This window comes from Mobula birostris, chromosome 28, assembly GCF_030028105.1.
Source record: "Mobula birostris isolate sMobBir1 chromosome 28, sMobBir1.hap1, whole genome shotgun sequence".
Taxonomy (NCBI): Eukaryota; Metazoa; Chordata; class Chondrichthyes; order Myliobatiformes; family Myliobatidae; genus Mobula; species Mobula birostris.
In genome coordinates this window covers 42,800,218-42,821,454 of record NC_092397.1, presented here as the reverse complement: position 1 = coordinate 42,821,454, position 21,237 = coordinate 42,800,218, and the positions used below count along the sequence as shown (strand labels likewise).

Genomic DNA, 21,237 nt, shown 5'->3' with positions numbered 1-21,237 from the left:
ATTTTTCAGCCCATTTTTCCAGATGGTCCAAGTCCCTCTGCAGGCTCTGAAAACCTTCCTCACTGTCTACTACACTTCCAATCTTTGTATCATCAGCAAACTTGCTGATCCAATTTACCACATTATCATCCAGATCATTGATATAGATGACAAATAACAATGGACCCAGCACTGATCCCTGTGGCACACCACTAGTCACAGGCCTCCACTCAGAGAAGCAATTTTCTACCACCACTCTCTGGCTTCTTCCATTGAGCCAATGTCCAATCCAATTTACCACCTCTCCATATATACCTAGCAACTGAATTTTCCTAACTAACCTCCCATGCGGGACCTTGTCAAAGGCCTTACTTAAGTCCATGTAGACAATATCCACTGCCTTCCCTTCATCCACTTTCCTGGTAACCTCCTCGAAAAACTCCAACAGATTGGTCAAACATGACCTACCACGCACAAAGCCATGTTGACTCTCCCTAATAAGCCCCTGTCTATCCAAATGCTTGTAGATTCTGTCTCTTAGTACTCCCTCCAATAACTTACTTACTACTGATGTTAAACTCACCGGCCTATAATTTCCCGGATTACTTTTCGATCCTTTTTTAAACAACGGAGCAACATGAGCCACTCTCCAATTCTCCGGCACTTCACCCGTAGACAGCAACGTTTTAAATATTTCTGCCAGGGCCCCCGCAATTTCAACACTAGTCCTTTCTTAGAAAAGTTACCCAACCCTGCTCATGATACTCCAAATAAGCTCTGACCAAAGCCTCAGCATTAGATCCTTGGTTTTATTTTCTGGTTCTCTTGAAATGCATGCAAATATTGCATTTGCCTTCCTCACTACCAACTCAATGTGTACATTAACCTTTAGGGAATCGTGCACTAAGACCCTTTGCACAAATGATTTCTGTTCTCTCCCTGATTAGAAAGAGCCTAGGCTGTTATTCCTCCTACCAGAGTACATGACCACACACTTCCTTATACTGTACTTCATCTGGCACTTCCTTGTCCATTCTCCAAATCTGTCCAAGTGCTACTGCAGACTCCCTGCTTCCTCATCACTGCTTGCCTCTTTGTATCATCCACGGTCTTGGCCTCAAAACTATCAATTCCACATTACTCACCCTGTCCAATCATGTGCAACCTCAACTTGTGCCTGAGATGGAGCAAAATAATCTCTCCCCTGGCCTCCACAGTGTATTCTCCAGCTTCCCACAAAGTACGAGAATGTACCTGATAAGGCCCTGGAGATTTAACAACCTAAAAGAATTTTTGCAATGGTGAAATAATTGTCAGAAATATTCATGGAAAGCCTCTCCTAATTCATTTGCCTCCACACACAGATGGCCATGTTCACCTCCAAGGGGAATGATTCTGTGTCTAACTTACCTTTTCCTATGAATAAAGCAAGAGAATCTCTTGGATTTTGCTCACTTTGCCTTCTGAATCATGATATCCTCCTTTTACCCTCCTAACTTTTATTAGAGATCCTATCTCTAATAATATTCTCCAATAATTTCCCGAGCATTGATCCAAGTCTCACCAATCTATAATTTCCTGTTTGTCTCTATTGCCTGAGGAACAACATGCCCTGGAATATCAGCATTCCCTTCTCTGATCTCACTATCCTCCATGACCACAATGATGAATACTGATGAGAAGAACTGGTTTAGTCTCTCGCACACTTCAGACATAAACCCTCTCCTCTGTGCTTGTGTTGTCGTACGCTCTCCGCAGTGCCCCTTCTCACCAAAGTTATTTCTTCTTCCCGTTTCACACTTCTGATTCTCTCTCTAACTTCTCTCTTCCTTTCCTTGCTTCATGTTGCCAGAGGCCTTCTCCAATTTCTACTTCTGAAGTATTCCTTATCCTTCATTTTATTCCCATCTGAATTCATAACATCTCTCACTATGCCCCTCTGCCAGACTTTACCATCCTTGTCTTTCCTCCTCATAGAAACAGTTCTGTCTGAATTCTGACCTGATTGCTTTTAAACATCATTTACATGTTCAATGTAGACAGTTGCAATTAACTGTACCCCAAATGACCACATTATCACCTGGTCCAGCCTTGTCCTTACTGTTCCCAACATGAAACTTCTGTCAATGGCCAAGCTCATTTCCCGATACAATGTTTTCTATGACCCCCTTCCCAAGTTAGACTATCCACTTCTATGTTAAGTAACATCCCAGTATTCTTCTAACATATTCAGTGATATCTAAGCCCCTGACTCTAAGGGAGTCCCAGTCAACATTGGGGAAATTTGTCACCCACTACAACTACCCTGTTGCTTTTACATCTTTCATTACCAGCTGCATTTCTGTTCCTTTATCTCCTGCTGGCATTTGGGAGGCCTGTGATATAACCCCATCGGTGAATGCTCCTCTCTTATCCTGAGCTCTATCCACATTGTCTCACTGGATGAAACCTCCAGTGTGTCCTCTCTTAGTCCCTCACCCACAATTCCATATAAAGGCTGATCTGCCATCAGCCTTCCTTGTATGTCAATCCCACTTCCCTGATTTTACAAACATTTATCTTCCTTCTCTTTGAATCTTTTCAGTTATCCAGCTTCCCCATTCATCTCAGTTAGGGAATTCCAGTGTTTGTTATACAGTGTTTTTTTAATCATTTGTGGCCTTGTAGAACAGTGCAGGCATGTACTTTGGTTTCCTGCAGTCCACAGTTTTGAGTGCCACAGTCCCACACAGTCATCAGATTATGTAAAGGGAGAGGGAGTTTGAATGAAGTGAACATGAGCAGTTGGCACATTTTGCATGTCACAGTTCCCAAGGAAACGTTTGATTGGCCGTAATTCGGAACGTGGCAAGATCCAATAAAAAGAAGTTAGACTTAACCAGAGCGGTCATTGTATGAGTGGGCCAGAATTGGAGTGGGGAGTTGAGGTTTTGTCTCTTCTGAGCGATGCAGGCCATAGGTAGATATATTTTGATTTAATCTTTATTTCTTTTGTATTACACATTTAGAGCAGAGGGGATGCCAGACAAGATACTTGTCTTGGTGGAAGGAGACAGAGGGTGGTCATGGCAGCTTGTTATTCAGGTTGGAGGCCTCTGACCAGTGACATCCACAGGGATCGGTGCTGATACTGTCATTTGTTATCTACATTAACAGGTTTCCTGACAATGTAGTGACAGTGAGTTTGCAGATGACAGCGATGTTGGTGGTCATGTGGACTGTGAAGATTGGGATCAAGAGTAACTGGGGAATTCAGGATCTGCACAGTAAATTCTTGTCCCTTGGAGAGTATTACAGAACAGAGAGACCATGGAATACAGAAACATCATTCACTGAATGTGACAACACAGGTAGTCAGGATGGTGAAGGTGGTGTTTGGCCTATTTGTCTTCATTGATCAGGGAACTGAGTAGAGGATTTGGGGTGCCATATGACAACTGTAAAAGTCAAAGTGAGACCAGACTGTATTTTGCACAGTTCTGGTCATCCAGTTGCAGGAAGGATGTCATGAAGCTGGAAAGTGTGGAGGGAAGTTTGATGAGGATGTTACTGACATTGGAGGACTTTAATTATCAGCAGAAGCTTGGACAGACTGGGACTCTCTCTCTCTACTGAGAGAGTAAGAAGCTGTCTGGTGACCGTCCAGAGGTTTACAAAATCAGTAGGTGAGCACTCTTTTTGTAGGGTAGGGAAGCCTAAATTTACAGGGTAATTGTTTAAGGTGAAGGGAAAACATTTAAAAGCTACCTTATGGGTGGGGGATGTTGCATCTTTGATAAAGGAGACCAACACTTCAGTAATAAGAGGGGTTTTGATGAGGTCTTGTAAGTAGAGGTTTTAAATGAAATGATGAATGATGATTTTGATGGGATTATACTGCCGGCCTCCCAATAGGCTCAGATATTGTGCAGCAGACGTATTGGTAAATCACACAGAGGGGTAATGGGAACAAGTTTACAGCAGTTGGGCATTTCAACTTCCTCAGATTACCTTTGTATGAAAAGTTTCAGTCTCCAGGAGAAATTTGGCAGACACAGGATCGGTTCATCCCTCAGCAGAAACAGTATTTAAAAGGGAGGATGAGGCAACCATTGCTAACAACAGAAGACAAGGCAGCATAAAAGAACATGAGAGGGCAAAGAATATCACCAAAATTATTGGGAAGCTAAAGGATTATGAAACTTTAAAAATAGAGTGCAACTATAATAACAATATGCAGAAGTCAGATGAATTATGAAAGTAACTGGCCCATAATAGAAACAAGATACAAAAAGATTTATTTTCAGATATATGAAGAGTAAAAGAGGCAAGAATGGACAAGGTTTTCAGTTTCCTATTCTCATGTTCGGACTCACACCCCTCCCTGATTCCCTTTTTACACTATTTAGTTTATACTGTATTTCTTATTTTAACTATTTTTTTTTAGAAATTGCTCTGTACAGCTGTAGCAAAACAACGAAGTTAATGACATATGTCCGTGATAATGAACATGATTTTGATTTTGATACTAATCACCTTCACTGATCAATGCCAGTGCACAAAAGGTTTATTAATTAGTTGGAATAACTTCCCTCAACTTTACTTGGATGGTTGTCGCAGATTACAGGGGCATCGTGATCATTTAGGGAAGAGGGTCAAGTGTGGCAAATGAATTTCAATATAGTGTGAGGCGGTGCACATTGGAAAGTCAAACCAGTGTAGAAGTTACACTATGAATGATTGGTCCTTGGGGAGTGTAATGGGCCGGAGAGATTTAGGGGTAAAGTGCACACACAGTTCATTTGAAAGTTGTGTCACTTGTAGACAGGGTAGTGAAGAACGGGGTTTAACATGCTGGTCTTCATTAGTCAGGGGATAGAGTATATCAGTTGTGACATTATGATACAGTTGTGTAAGTGACTGGAGGCCTCACTTGCCGATTTGTGTACAGCTCTTGTCACCGTTATAGGAAACGTGTTAAACTGGGGAGAGTGTAGAAAGGATTTCCAAGGATGTTTCCCGGACCCGAGGTTCTCAGTTACACAGAGAGTTTGGCCAGACAATGTCTATTGTCCTCTGTTCCTTGGAATCAGAATCAGATTTATCACTGTGTTATATGACGAGGAACCTGTCGTTTTATTCTGACAGCAGTACAGGCCTCTGAAGGTGCAGATGTGAACATTGTGTCAGCATAACGCCAAGAAATTCTGGGAATCGCGAACAACGCGGACAAGATGCTGGAGGAACCCAGCAAGTCAGGCAGCATCTCCCACCAGAGTCCTGATGAAGGGTCTCGGCCAGAAATGTCGACTGTTCATTTCCACCATTGATGCTGCCTGACTTGCTGATTCAGAGAGAGTGTTTTAAAGCGGCGGGCGGCTCAGACAAGTATCACTGTGTTTGTGGGTCCGAACACATCGCCGGATTTCCCAGCGCCTCCTGTACAAAAAGAAAAGATTTCTCTGTTACGGGATGGCCCCACTCCCCAGCTCAGTCCCGAAGCGGGAATTAACCGCAAAGTTTTAGTTAGTTTCAACATTTCAGCCGAAAAGCAGAGAACAGATCAACAATATGGAGAGAGATCGCGGGCAGTGCAGTAATGAAACGGGTTAAAATAGAAAGTGCTGCCTTTAATCCCGATTGAACTCTCTTTCCAGCGAACTTTCCGGCCTCAGTGACGGACAGGGACCAGTCCGAGTCCCCGGAGTGTCCGATTTTAATTGGAATCGGAGAGTTTTTGAGGACAGAGAAACACAGAAAAATGAAGTCCTACGGGAGCTGACAGCGGGATGTCTCCGCCCCGTCCGCTAGCTGCCTTTAAATTGCTCTGTGCCGCCGCCTTTCGCTTCATTTCTCATTCAGTCTGATTGTGAGAAGGATTTTCCAGCGTCGCCGACATGACCGAGACAGCACCCGTCGACACGGCTGCTGCAGCCGCACCCACCGCCGCAAAGAAGACTCCCAAGAAGAAGGCGGCCGGCCGGAGCAAACCAGCCGGTCCCAAGCTGGGCGAACAAATCGATAAGATTGTGGCGGGTTGTCGCGATAGGAAAGGTATGTCCGCTGTGGCCATCATGAAGGCTCTGACGAGCAGCGGTGTCGATGTGGGGAAACGTCGCGCCCAGATCAGGATGTGCATCAAGAAGAGAGTGGAAAGCGGCTCCTTGGTTCAGACCAAGGGCGCGGGTCTTTCGGGATCCTTTAAATCCGGTCAAGGAAAAAGTGCCGTGAAAGTGGTGAAGAAAGCGAACAAGCCATCGGCAAAGAAATCTCCCAGCAAGAAGTCTGGCGCCAAGAAACCAGCGGCTAAAAAAGCGGCAGCGAAGAAACCAGCGGTTAAAAAAGCGGCAGCGAAGAAATCTGCCATCAAGAAATCTCCCAGCAACAAGTCTGGCGCCAAGAAACCAGCTGCTAAAAAAGCGGCAGCTAAGAAACCAGCGGCGCCGAAACCAAAGAGCCCCAAGAAACTCGCAGCCCCGAAGAAGAAAGCGGCCAAGAAGACAGCGGTCAAAAAGTGAATTGAGATGTACCGTTTGTAAGTGTTTGAACCCACCGGCTCTTCTCAGAGCCACCCACATCTCAGAAAAGAGCTGATCAGAAATATTGTGATTCCCGCGCCGGGTCCGACTGAGTTTTCCGGGGGAACTTCTCGCATAAAATCCGATATTCCCGGTACCTCTCTGACATTCAGTGCGGCCGTGGCGTCCCAGATTTGAAGTGGAAAACAGCGTTTCACTCGGGCTGTGTGAGAGAGTGAGACCGGTGGGGTGGTCTGCAGGCCCAGTTCCTTCTCCCGCTCCAGGAGAGTGTGACTGGGTTTCAACGGAGATTCCGTGCCTCGCATCCCAAAGTCCGATTCAGGTGAGTTGATTGAGAACTGCTGAAACCTATGTGAGAGGGGAGGGGGCGTCTTGAGAGAGGGATCTGTCTCTGGGGTTGGACTGCAGGGGGAAGATAAATGATAAACTACCCGGTGACGTTGCAGGTTGACCTTCAATCAGTTACCAGCTACAAAAGTTTATTTACACAACATTTACAAGAGTAAAATCAAAAATATATAATTACCGCTCTCGGAAATCCCCCACTGTACCCATCGCGACCGCATGCTCCCACTTCAAGGACAGCCGGACATGTCCGAAGTAAACAAAACGGAACAGCCGCAGCAGCTGTACATGGCAGGTTTGTGGGAGAAGTGAAGGGCCAAGTGAGACCCTGACGGGGATGAAGCGCGTTCATCTCCTGTCCCTCGCTGAATTAACCTGTCGGCACAGAACAGCTGATAATCGCGGTCAGTCAGTGTAAAACCGAACAACCCCATCAGGAGGGCAGATCGCCACTACAATAATACTATGATCAGCAAGCGACAACCCTTTCCTTTGCTGTGGTAGTGGCTCTTTAAAGAGCCTTTTCTTGGGTTTGTTATGGAGGCCGGGTTTAGGCGCGCTCCCCGCGGATGCGGCGGGCCAACTGGATGTCCTTGGGCATGATGGTGACTCGCTTGGCGTGGATGGCGCACAGGTTAGTGTCCTCAAACAGCCCGACCAGGTAAGCCTCGCTAGCCTCCTGCAGGGCCATGACGGCCGAGCTCTGGAAGCGCAGATCGGTTTTGAAGTCCTGAGCGATCTCCCGCACCAGGCGCTGGAAGGGAAGTTTGCGGATGAGCAGCTCGGTGGATTTCTGGTAGCGCCGGATCTCCCGCAGAGCCACGGTGCCGGGCCGGTAGCGATGAGGCTTCTTCACTCCGCCGGTGGCTGGAGCGCTCTTCCGCGCCGCTTTGGTCGCCAACTGTTTGCGAGGAGCTTTCCCTCCGGTCGATTTACGCGCTGTCTGCTTGGTCCGGGCCATTCTCCTTCAGAACCGAGAACACAGGCTGAAATACAGGAACAAGATAAACGAAACGTGCTCCGGGACAGGATTTTATACTGTTGAAAAGGGTCTTCCCATTCAGTATGATTAGCTGAACCAGGTGTCTATTAAGGTTCCTTACTGCGATTGGTTGATACATTTCCTGTAGGCTGGCGGCGAATGAAAATTTACGACAAATAAAAATTTGCCGGGCGGTCGGATTTCATTCATGCAGTGTGATTGGCGCCGGATTAATTTAAAATCGCCCGCCAATTTCAGAGCACCCAGCAGCGGTGCTTGATTACATTTTATTTACAATTAATTGTATGACGGATTATACAATTTCAGTTTAATTTAATAAATTTAATATCTAATTTCCTCAGTTATGATTTAAATGCACAGCCACGGAATCGTTCTCTGAACGAGTGAACTGATGTTTGTTCGAAACTGATAAGAGGATTAAGATCAATCCTAATGCAGGTTTTGCGGTAATCACCGACTGGAAAGGCAGAATTGAAGTATGTTTCAAGCAGAACCAATCACCTGTTTCAAATGCAACTCAGCTGAGTATAAAATTTTAAAAAGTATCTAAAAGTTTGTGGATACGGCTCCGTCTGTGAGACGGTGGGTGGCTCTTAGAAGAGCCTTTGTTTTGTGGTCGGGAGGAAGTGAGAGATTTTCAGCCGCCGAAGCCATAGAGAGTGCGGCCCTGGCGTTTCAGAGCGTACACCACATCCATGGCAGTGACCGTCTTGCGCTTGGCGTGTTCAGTGTAGGTGACCGCATCCCGGATCACATTCTCCAGGAAAACCTTCAGTACCCCGCGGGTCTCCTCGTAGATCAGACCCGAGATCCGCTTGACGCCGCCACGGCGAGCCAGACGGCGGATGGCCGGTTTGGTGATGCCCTGGATGTTATCACGGAGCACTTTACGGTGCCGCTTGGCTCCGCCTTTGCCCAGTCCTTTGCCTCCTTTCCCTCTGCCAGACATGACGCTGCTTCACTCAGGTCGCTGCTCACTGACAAACTGCCTGCTGCTGTCTCCTTTTATACACAGCGCCCCGACCTGCCCGAGAAACGCGCAGAGAGACAGAGGCGGGGAGGGGAGGAGACAGAGTCAGAGTGACGGACAGAGCCGACAGCGGCCTCTCATCGTCCAGCTCCGCCTTCACTTTACAACAACCGCCAATTTCCAACGATTCATCCGACACAAAGCGCTCCAGCGAAAACAAAACTCCTTCACACACCACGTACATACTGGAGGATTTCTGCGAGTTTGCCGATTCTCCTGCTTTAAATTATAGGAAGTGCTTTTCCATTCTCCAAAACCCCGAGGATCTCGGTCTCTCCCTCCCCGGCCCCATGACCAGTGCCAGCGCCCTCACACACAGCAGTTGGTGGGCGAGGGTGCAGTCACTTCCAGTGATGATTCAGTAGAACAATTGTTCCTCTGGGTCGCCAGGGAAATGAAAGACCGGTCACACACAGGAACAGGATACATGACCAGATATATAGACCGCGCTTCTGGCGCCTTCTAAAGCCCTGGTAAAGGGGTGGCTGAGGGGCTGGTGGGTGGGTCTTCAGGTACAAGGATCATTGGGTCTCAAGGGAAACGAGAGACGGGTCCAAGTAGGAGGGGAGTCTTCTTCGTGCTACACGGAAGGGTTTAAACGAGCAGTGATGAGGTCCTGCACAGTGATTTTGGGGAACTAGGTTAAAAAAAAGCAGGACTTCCAGGATTGTAATCTCGGAATTGCAACCAAAACCGCGGTGCTAGTATGGTGACAAATCGATATTTCGTGAGGTTTAATGTGTTGGTGAGGAACTGATGCAGGAGGAAGTCTTCAGATTTATTAGATTAGATTAGATTATGAGGACACGCAGTCCTCTTTTATTGTCATTTAGTAATGCATGCATTAAGAAATGATGCAATATTCCTCCGGTGTGATATTACAGAAACACAGGACAGACCAAGACTGAAAAACTAACAAAAACCACATAATTATAACATATAGTTACAACAGTGCAACAATACCATAACTTGATGGAGAACAGGCCATGGCACAGTAAAAAAAATTCAAGTCTCTTGAAAGTCCCACATCTCACGCAGACGAGAGAAGGAAGGAATCTCTCTCTGCCTTCAGCCCTCCGACACCAAGTACCAAGCACCATCTATATCCGAACGCTTCGACCTTAGCCTCAATGGGTGATCCAGGCAGGTGGGAGACCGGGACAAACAAGACTATTTGCCTCTGAACCGGACGGGAACCAACATCTGCACCAGGAGGTTTGATGGTGTCACTTGGCAGAATTTGAAGTAGAGTAGCAAATTGGAGAATGTACGTATGACAAGACAGTCTGAAGAGAACAAGAGCCAATGTCAGGCTAATAAACATGGTGGACTGATGGGCTGAAATGAGTTTATTTCAACATTAGTTTTATGTTGTTGGAGGGACAGGTCTGGCAGCTCAACATTCCTGGGTTTGATTGTTTTACATGTGAGTGGGGGGGGGGATAAAAATGCAGAGGTTACCCCACTGGGAATGTCACAGCAAACTGGAGGGTTCATTTACAGAGGCAATCTACTGTTACACTGTTGGGATGTTTGCACTAGCCCCGCAATAACCAGTGGGGGGGACATTATCTTCCCTAGAATTGACTGGAACTTGCTTAATACTAAGATGTGCAAGATTTGTTCAGTGAATCTGAGGAATGTTTGAAACATTATGCAGAGCCCAACCAGAGTTGAGAACATGTGGGAATTTGTTTTGGGAAATGAACCAGGCCAGGCGACAGCTAAGAGTCAGTGAATATTTTGGGATCTTATATTTTTCCTAGTTATGAGTGAGAATAAAATTAGATCTTGTAAGCAGGTACTAAATTGCAGGAGGGCAAGTTAGGATGTTGCAAGACAGAAGCCAAGGGGCATTGATTGGGAGCAGCCACTGTCAGACAAGTCCACATCTGACATGTGGCATTTGTTTAAAGACCAGATCCAAGTTACATGTTGAGGTACAGGATTTATGCACATTTGGAAAGGCATGGCTGGCTTAGGGACAATCAGCATGGTTTTGTGTGGGTAGATCGCGCTTGACAAAGTTGCTTCAGGTTTGTGAGGTGGTGACATCGACTATAAGATATATCCGTCTGTCCCGGTACCGTATCCGATGCGGACTTTGGTGACCATGGTTTTCCATACAGATCTATCCTTCGTTTTTTGGATGACTTCCATTTCCTCGATGTGTAGCCACCTGGCTATGCTTTTGATGTACATAAGCCGAGGTCTTCCTCTAGGTTTGCTCCCCTCAGTCTTTCCAGAGAGTACGAGTTTTTCTAGTTCATCTTTCCACGTGATGTGTAGCATGAATCTGAGTTGTCTTTCTCTTATTGTTAGTATGAGTGATCAAACTGCTTGGTTTGGGCTCTTCTGAGAACTTCTTCATTTGATGTGTGTGTGGTCCATGATATTTTTAACATTCTCCTGCAGAACCATAATTCAGCTGCTTCTTGTCTCTTTTCCATTGCTGGAGAAATGGTCCAGCATTCACTTCCATAAGTCAGGATAGAATAAATGTAGCACTGCAGTGTTCTGTTTTTAGTGTACGTGCTCATCTTTCTGTCTGTTAATATGGTCTTCATATTTTTGGAAAGTTTCTTTCGCCATTTCTATTCTGTATTTGATATCTGTGTCGCACCTGCCATCAAGTATCTATCAACCTCCACCTTAAATATACCTGAAGCCTTGGTTTCCACAGCTGCCGCCTGTGGCAATGAATTCCACAGATTCACCACTCTCTCTAAAGAAATTCCTTCTCATCTCCATTCTAAATGGATGCGCCTCTATTCTGAGGCTGTGTCCTCTGGTCTTGGACACTCCCTTCCTCTCCACATCGACTTTATCACGGCGATAGGTTTCAATTAGTCATCCCTCATTGTTCTAAATTCCAGTGACTAACGGCCCAGAGCCATCAAATGTTCTTCATATGACAAGCTGTTTAATCCTGGGATCATCTCAGAGAATCTCGTTTGAAACCCATCCTGTTTCAGCTCATCCTTCCATAAAGGGACCAAAACTGCTCCCAATACTCCAAGTGAGACTTTGCCAGTACTTCATAAAGTCTCAACATTACATTTTTGCTTTTATATTCTAGTCCTCTTGAAATGAATGCTAACATCACATTTGCCTTTCTCAGCACAGACCCAATCTGCAAATTAGCCTTTAGAGAATCCTGCACAATGATTCCCAAATCCCTTTGCACCTCAATTTTTTGTATCTTCTCTCCATTTAGAAAATAGTCAACCCTACTATTTCTTCAACCAAGGTGCATAACCATACACTTCCCAATTCTGTATTCCACCTGCCACTTCTTTGCCCATTCTCCTCATCTGTCTGTCCTTCCCTATTTCCTCAAAAATACCTGCGCCTCCACCTGTCTCTTCATATCATCTGCAAATTTTGCAATAACTCCATCAATTCCATCATCCAAATCATTGACATATAACATAAAAAGAATGAGACCCAACATCTTGGGGCTTGATGAGGGCAAGGCTGTGGCCATGACCTGGACAGACCTCCGTAAGGCATTTGAAAAAGACCCCTGGGATTCAATACAAATTGCAATTTCAATTCAGAAATGGCTTTCTCATAGAAGGCTAAGTAGAGCTGGAAGTCTGTGAGCAGTGGTGATCCACAAGGATTGATGCTGGGAATTATGTTGTTTCTGATATATATCGATGTCTGGATGAAAATGTTGATGGGCGGTTTACAAGTCTACAGGTGACAGCAAGATAGGTGGAGTTGTGGACAGTGTAAATATTGATCAATGCACACAGTGGGATATAGATCACAAACAGATGCAGAGTAGTTGCAGAAGGAATTTAATCTGGGAGGGAATGTGGTGTTGCACTTTGGGAGGTCAAATGAAAGAAGAAAGTATAATGTTAATGACTGACCCCTTCACAGCATTGGTGTAAAGAGTGATCTTGGGATCCAGGCACATAGTTCACTGAATGTGGCTACACAACGGGATAAGGTGCACAGAATGCTGGTTTCCACTGGTCAGGGTGTTGAGTATAAGAGTAAGGGAGTAATGTACTAAAACATACAGGGAATGGACCATGTGCAGGTAGGTGTATTCACCTCCTCCAAGTCAGTATTTAGTCGATGGACCGTTGGCAGCAATTACAACCATGAGTCTGTGTGGATAGGTCACTATCAGCTTTGCACATCTGGACACTGCAATTTTTCCCATTCTTCCTTACAAAACTGCTCAAGATCTGTCAGAATGCATGGAGTTTATGAGTGAACCGCCCTTTTCAAGTCCAGCCACACACTGAGGTGTGGACTCTGACTTGGCCACACCAGGACATTAACTTTGTTGTCTTAAGGCATTCCTGTGCAGCTTTGGTTTTAAGCTCGCAGTCATTGTCTTGCTGGAAAACAAATCTTTTCCGAAGTCTCAGTTCTCTTGCAGATTGCATTAGGTTTTCCTCCAGGATTTCCCTGTATTTTGCTGCATTCATTTTACCCTCTACCTTCACAAGCCTTCCAGGGCCTGCTGCAGTGAAGCATCCCCACGGCACTATGCAGCCTCCACCATGCTCCACCGTAGGGATGGTGTGCTTTTGATGATGTGCAGTGTTTGGCTTACACCAACCTTAAGAGTTTAGTCTGATCGCAATTTTGGTTTCAAACCACAGAACTGCATAGAATTCCAGCTGACTGCAGAGTCCTGCTCGTCTTCTGACAAACTCCAGGTGAGATTTCATGAGAGCTTTTTTCAACAGTGGCTTTCTCTTTGCCACTGTCCCATAAAGCAGTGACAGGTAAAGCACCTGGGTGACAGTTGTTGTATGCACAATCTCTCCCATCTCAGCCACTGAAGCTTGTAACTCCTCTACAGTTATCAAGGGTGTCTTGGTAGTCGCTCTCTCTGGTACCCTTCTTGCACGGCTGCTCAGTTTTTGAAGATTGCCTGCTTGAGGTAGATTTACAGCTGTGTCATATTCTTTCCATTTCTGGGTGATTGACTAAACTGTATTCCAAGGGTATTCAGTGACTTGGAAATTTTCTTCTATCCATCTCCTGACTTGTGCTTTCAATAAGCTTTTTGCAGAGCTGCTTGGAGTGTCCTTTTGTCTTCATGGTGTAGTTTTTGCCAGGATATTGACTGTCAACAGTAGTGTATTTTTACTATAATCAATTGAAACACCTTGACTGCACACTGTGATTTCCATTTAACTGATTATGTAACTCCTAAAACCAATTGGCTGCACCAGTGATGATTTGGTGTGTCATATAAAAGGGGGTGAATACTTACACAGGCAATTATTTTGTTTTTATATCTGTAATTAATTTACAGCACTTTGTAGCACTCTGTTTTCACTTTGACACGAGTCTTTTTCTGTTGATCAGTAAAAAAAAAAGTCAAATTTAATCTGCTGTGATTCAATATTGTAAAACAATAAAACATGAAAACTTCCAAGGGGCATGAATACTTTTCATCGGCACTTTACATGTAGGGACAGTGATGGTGAAAGGGGGAGGGAAAGAAGACATGGGGAGGAGTGGTCTCAAGATCCTCAGGTGTTCCTCCCAATGGGATAAAGCACAAAAGGGGAAATATCAAAGAGAGATGAGAATGGAACTGTAATTATCATGAGAGATTTAATCAGAAGCAAATTAGGGTAGCGCTGCATCGAGTATCTTTGCTCTGTGAGCTGCAACAACCACGATCTGCTGGTGGCAACCCATTCCAATTGAGCTTCCCATTCATATACCAACATATTGGTCACTTACAGCTGTCTTAACCAGTGATGGGGCAGTAATAGGACAAGCTCCCACTTCTCACTAAATGCTGCCAATGGTGTGCACCTGAAATTGCCTCTATCAACCAAATACAGCTCCTGACTTTTACATATGGCTTAGCTACTCAGCCCAACGGAGCTGTTTCTAGTGACAGGGGAAGGTGCAAATCGGTTTTCTAGCGTCATATAACCAACTGCTATGGGCAGATGGGGCTTGTCAGCCATACTTGGCAGTTCATCTAGTGGAAAGAAAACCCTGATCTCAAACCTGGACGCTGCTGTTCACCCTCAGTCTGTGATCTGGAGATCTCCCACATTGTGATCACTTCTTCAGGGATCCTTCACCACAAGATCTCTCTGTAATTCCACCTCATTACACAGATTACATCTGAAATGACCCGTTCATGGGTAAGGTACTGCTGTAAGAAACTGTCTCTGACCATTCCACAAATTCCTCTTCCACTGTACCAGTTTGATTAGTTTAATCAATACACAGACTGAAGCAAACACGCACAAAATGCTGGAGGAACTCAGCAAACCGTTGACATTTCAGGCTAAGAAAGAAAGGGACAAAAACCAGAATAAGGTGGTGGGGGAGGGGGAGGAGGAGGAGGACAAGTGAGGGGTGGGGAACGTGTGGTTTGTGGATGAATGATGTGAGGAGCTGGGTGACAGGCAGAAAGGGCAAAGAGATGAGGAGAAAGGAATCCAATAGGAGAGAACATTGGACCATGGGATGACACGGAGGAGGTGGAGAACCGGAGAGAGTTGATGGGCAGGTCATGACGGTGTGTGACGAGAGGTGAAGGGGTTAAATGGTATCAGAATGGGAGAAAAGAAGTGGGGGTGAGGGAAAGAGAGTGTAGTGATAACTGGAATTTGTAGAAATCAATGTTCATTCTATCAAGATTGGAGTCAGAATATGAGGTGTTGTTCGGCTGACCTGTATTTGGCCTCGACGTAGCAGTAGAGGAGGCCACGTGCAAACATGTTGGTGATGGCTCTCCACTGGTCAGGGTTGACCATGGATATTGCACCCTAGCTGTGGAAGTCGATATACAAGCCGGGGAAGTACGATACTTAAAGCAAGTCGGGGACGTACGAAACGTAAAGCAAGTCGGGGACGTACGAAACGTAAAGCAAGTCGGGGACGTACGATACGTAAAGCAAGTCGGGGACGTACGAAACGTAAAGCAAGTCGGGGACGTACGAAACGTGAAGCAAGTCAGGGACGTACGAGACGTAAAGCAAGTCGGGGACGTACGATACGTAAAGCAAGTCGGGGACGTACGATACGTAAAGCAAGTCGGGGACGTACGAAACGTAAAGCAAGTCGGGGACGTACGAAACGTAAAGCAAGTCGGGGACGTACGAAACGTAAAGCAAGTCGGGGACGTACGAGACGTAAAGCAAGTCGGGGACGTACGATACGTAAAGCAAGTCGGGGACATACGAAACATAAAGCAAGTCAGGGACGTACGAGACGTAAAGCAAGTCAGGGACGTACGAGACGTAAAGCAAGTCGGGGACGTACGATACGTAAAGCAAGTCGGGGACGTACGAGACGTAAAGCAAGTCGGGGACGTACGAGACGTAAAGCAAGTCGGGGACGTACGAAACGTAAAGCAAGTCAGGGACATACGAAACGTAAAGCAAGTCAGGGACGTACGATACGTAAAGCAAGTCAGGGACGTACGATACATAAAGCAAGTCAGGGACGTACGATACGTAAAGCAAGTCGGGGACGTACGATACGTAAAGCAAGTCGGGGACGTACGAAACGTAAAGCAAGTCGGGGACGTACGAAACGTAAAGCAAGTCGGGGACGTACGATACGTAAAGCAAGTCGGGGACGTACGATACGTAAAGCAAGTCAGGGACATACGAAACATAAAGCAAGTCGGGGACGTACGATACGTAAAGCAAGTCAGGGACGTACGATACGTAAAGCAAGTCGGGGACGTACGAAACGTAAAGCAAGTCGGGGACGTACGATACGTAAAGCAAGTCGGGGACGTACGAAACATAAAGCAAGTCAGGGACGTACGAAACGTAAAGCAAGTCAGGGACATACGAAACATAAAGCAAGTCGGGGACGTACGAGACGTAAAGCAAGTCGGGGACGTACGATACGTAAAGCAAGTCGGGGACGTACGATACGTAAAGCAAGTCGGGGACGTACGAAACGTAAAGCAAGTCGGGGACGTACGAAACGTAAAGCAAGTCGGGGACGTACGATACGTAAAGCAAGTCGGGGACGTACGAAACGTAAAGCAAGTCGGGGACGTACGAAACGTAAAGCAAGTCGGGGACGTACGAAACGTAAAGCAAGTCGGGGACGTACGAAACGTAAAGCAAGTCGGGGACGTACGATACGTAAAGCAAGTCGGGGACGTACGATACGTAAAGCAAGTCAGGGACGTACGAGACGTAAAGCAAGTCGGGGACGTACGATACGTAAAGCAAGTCGGGGACGTACGATACGTAAAGCAAGTCAGGGACGTACGAAACGTAAAGCAAGTCGGGGACGTACGATACGTAAAGCAAGTCAGGGACGTACGAAACGTAAAGCAAGTCGGGGACGTACGAAACGTAAAGCAAGTCAGGGACGTACGAAACGTAAAGCAAGTCGGAGACGTACGAAACGTAAAGCAAGTCGGGGACGTACGATACGTAAAGCAAGTCGGGGACGTACGAAACATAAAGCAAGTCGGGGACGTACGAAACATAAAGCAAGTCAGGGACATACGAAACATAAAGCAAGTCGGGGACATACGAGACGTAAAGCAAGTCGGGGACGTACGAGACGTAAAGCAAGTCGGGGACGTACGATACGTAAAGCAAGTCAGGGACGTACGAAACGTAAAGCAAGTCAGGGACGTACGAAACGTAAAGCAAGTCGGGGACGTACGATACGTAAAGCAAGTCGGGGACGTACGAAACGTAAAGCAAGTCGGGGACGTACGAGACGTAAAGCAAGTCAGGGACGTACGAAACGTAAAGCAAGTCGGGGACGTACGATACGTAAAGCAAGTCGGGGACGTACGATACGTAAAGCAAGTCGGGGACGTACGAGACGTAAAGCAAGTCGGGGACGTACGATACGTAAAGCAAGTCGGGGACGTACGATACGTAAAGCAAGTCGGGGACGTACGAAACGTAAAGCAAGTCGGGGACGTACGATACGTAAAGCAAGTCAGGGACGTACGAAACGTAAAGCAAGTCGGGGACGTACGAAACGTAAAGCAAGTCGGGGACGTACGAAACGTAAAGCAAGTCGGGGAAGTACGAAACGTAAAGCAAGTCGGGGACGTACGAGACGTAAAGCAAGTCGGGGACGTACGAGACGTAAAGCAAGTCAGGGACGTACGAGACGTAAAGCAAGTCGGGGACGTACGAAACGTAAAGCAAGTCGGGGACGTACGATACGTAAAGCAAGTCGGGGACGTACGAGACGTAAAGCAAGTCAGGGACGTACGAGACGTAAAGCAAGTCGGGGACGTACGAGACGTAAAGCAAGTCGGGGACGTACGAGACGTAAAGCAAGTCGGGGACGTACGATACGTAAAGCAAGTCGGGGACGTACGAAACATAAAGCAAGTCAGGGACGTACGAAACGTAAAGCAAGTCGGGGAAGTACGAAACGTAAAGCAAGTCGGGGACGTACGAGACGTAAAGCAAGTCGGGGACGTACGAGACGTAAAGCAAGTCGGGGACGTACGAGACGTAAAGCAAGTCGGGGACGTACGATACGTAAAGCAAGTCGGGGACGTACGATACGTAAAGCAAGTCGGGGACGTACGAGACGTAAAGCAAGTCGGGGACGTACGAGACGTAAAGCAAGTCGGGGACGTACGAGACGTAAAGCAAGTCGGGGACGTACGAGACGTAAAGCAAGTCGGGGACGTACGAGACGTAAAGCAAGTCGGGGACGTACGATACGTAAAGCAAGTCGGGGACGTACGATACGTAAAGCAAGTCAGGGACGTACGAGACGTAAAGCAAGTCAGGGACGTACGAAACGTAAAGCAAGTCCGGGACGTACGATACGTAAAGCAAGTCGGGGACGTACGAAACGTATAGCAAGTCAGGGACGTACAATACGTAAAGCAAGTCAGGGACGTACGAAACGTAAAGCAAGTCGGGGACGTACGAGACGTAAAGCAAGTCGGGGACGTACGATACGTCAAGCAAGTCGGGGACGTACGAGACGTCAAGCAAGTCAGGGACGTACGAAACGTCAAGCAAGTCGGGGACGTACGAAACGTAAAGCAAGTCGGGGACGTACGAGACGTAAAGCAAGTCGGGGACGTACGAAACGTAAAGCAAGTCGGGGACGTACGAGACGTAAAGCAAGTCGGGGACGTACGAGACGTAAAGCAAGTCAGGGACGTACGAGACGTAAAGCAAGTCGGGGACGTACGAAACGTAAAGCAAGTCGGGGACGTACGAGACGTAAAGCAAGTCGGGGACGTACGAGACGTAAAGCAAGTCAGGGACGTACGAGACGTAAAGCAAGTCGGGGACGTACGAAACGTAAAGCAAGTCGGGGACGTACGAGACGTAAAGCAAGTCGGGGACGTACGAAACGTAAAGCAAGTCGGGGACGTACGAGACGTAAAGCAAGTCGGGGACGTACGATACGTAAAGCAAGTCGGGGACGTACGATACGTAAAGCAAGTCAAGGACGTACGAGACGTAAAGCAAGTCAGGGACGTACGAGACGTAAAGCAAGTCGGGGACGTACGATACGTAAAGCAAGTCGGGGACGTACGAGACGTAAAGCAAGTCAGGGACGTACGAAACGTAAAGCAAGTCGGGGACGTACGAGACGTAAAGCAAGTCGGGGACGTACGATACGTAAAGCAAGTCAGGGACGTACGATACGTAAAGCAAGTCGGGGACGTACGAAACGTAAAGCAAGTCAGGGACGTACGAAACGTAAAGCAAGTCGGGGACGTACGAAACGTAAAGCAAGTCGGGGACGTACGATACGTAAAGCAAGTCGGGGACGTACGAGACGTAAAGCAAGTCGGGGACGTACGAGACGTAAAGCAAGTCGGGGACGTACGAAACGTAAAGCAAGTCGGGGACGTACGAGACGTAAAGCAAGTCGGGGACGTACGATACGTAAAGCAAGTCGGGGACGTACGAAACGTAAAGCAAGTCGGGGACGTACGAGACGTAAAGCAAGTCGGGGACGTACGAGACGTAAAGCAAGTCGGGGACGTACGAAACGTAAAGCAAGTCGGGGACGTACGAAACGTAAAGCAAGTCAGGGACGTACGATACATAAAGCAAGTCGGGGACGTACGAGACGTAAAGCAAGTCGGGGACGTACGATACGTAAAGCAAGTCGGGGACGTACGAAACGTAAAGCAAGTCGGGGCGTACGAAACGTAAAGCAAGTCGGGGACGTACGAAACGTAAAGCAAGTCAGGGACGTACGAGACGTAAAGCAAGTCGGGGACGTACGATACGTAAAGCAAGTCGGGGACGTACGAAACGTAAAGCAAGTCGGGGACGTACGAAACGTAAAGCAAGTCAGGGACGTACGATACGTAAAGCAAGTCGGGGACGTACGAAACGTAAAGCAAGTCGGGGACGTACGATACGTAAAGCAAGTCGGGGACGTACGAAACGTAAAGCAAGTCGGGGACGTACGAGACGTAAAGCAAGTCGGGGACGTACGAAACGTAAAGCAAGTCGGGGACGTACGAAACGTAAAGCAAGTCAGGGACGTACGAAACGTAAAGCAAGTCGGGGACGTACGAAACGTAAAGCAAGCAGTTGCCCATGCAGGAGCTGATGAAGACCGATGGAGTCAAGCACCAGCGGTGTTGCAGGATTGCCAGTCTGCACTGAACATCAGACCAACATGGAATTAGTGTTCACAGTGGGGACACAGAAAACATCCCACAGATATCTGATGGTGACATTTCAATATTGTGCCATAATGTGTAACAACCGCCATCTCGAGGGAGAAACTAATGGGACTAAAAGCAAACATTACCAGGTCCCAACGACCTGCACTAAAGTCTGGAGAGAAAGTGGAGGCATTGAAGTCTGTCAAAACTCACTGTGTTACAGAAAGGTCCCCGTGGAGTTGAAAACCATTGTTGAAGAAGGGTGGAAGATAAAAAGCAGGTAACTGTAGTCCTGTTAACTTCACTTCAGGTACTGGAGTCAATAATCTATCAAGAAATAGCAAATCATTTAGAAAAGTTTAATGTCATTGAACTAAGTCAACAGGGTTTACAGTCACATTCACACAGCGCAGAAACAAGACCTTCAGCTCAAATGGTCCACGATGACCAAAGTTTCCATCTGAGCTCGTGGTCTGTAACCCCCTCACCACCACCAACTGGAACAGTTGCCCTTCAGGTTCCTATTAAATCTCATCTTAAACCAATGCCCTCCAGTTCTTGATACCCCAACACTGGCAAAATGATTGTTATCTTTGACCCAACCCAGGCCCCTTATAATTTTATACACCTCTGCAATATCATTACTCATTCTTCAATATTCCAGGGAAAATTGACCAAAACGCTTTCCACAAATCAGTCCTTCAAGATCCAGTAACATCCTCGTAAATCTCTTCTGCTCTCTTTCCAGCTTAATGGTGTC

General features: G+C 46.7%; 2 protein-coding genes and 1 long non-coding RNA gene across 3 annotated transcripts in view; 1 reads left to right on the top strand and 2 right to left on the bottom strand.

Moving 5' to 3' along the window:
- The window catches only part of LOC140189264 (histone H2B-like), a 621,074-nt gene that overhangs the window by 250,437 nt on the left and 349,400 nt on the right, over nucleotides 1–21,237 (bottom strand). The gene's annotated exons all lie outside the window — the stretch shown is intronic.
- On the top strand, nucleotides 5,856–6,476 carry LOC140189230 (histone H1-like). Its single transcript, XM_072245919.1, has one exon. It carries the CDS (start codon nucleotides 5,856–5,858, stop codon nucleotides 6,474–6,476), a length of 621 nt encoding a protein of 206 aa, XP_072102020.1.
- Nucleotides 10,001–20,798, bottom strand: LOC140188861 (uncharacterized). The gene is made up of 3 exons (XR_011883409.1): nucleotides 20,691–20,798; nucleotides 14,124–14,207; nucleotides 10,001–10,161 (listed from the first exon to the last, which is right to left on the bottom strand). It is a non-coding gene; the product is annotated as an uncharacterized lncRNA (long non-coding RNA).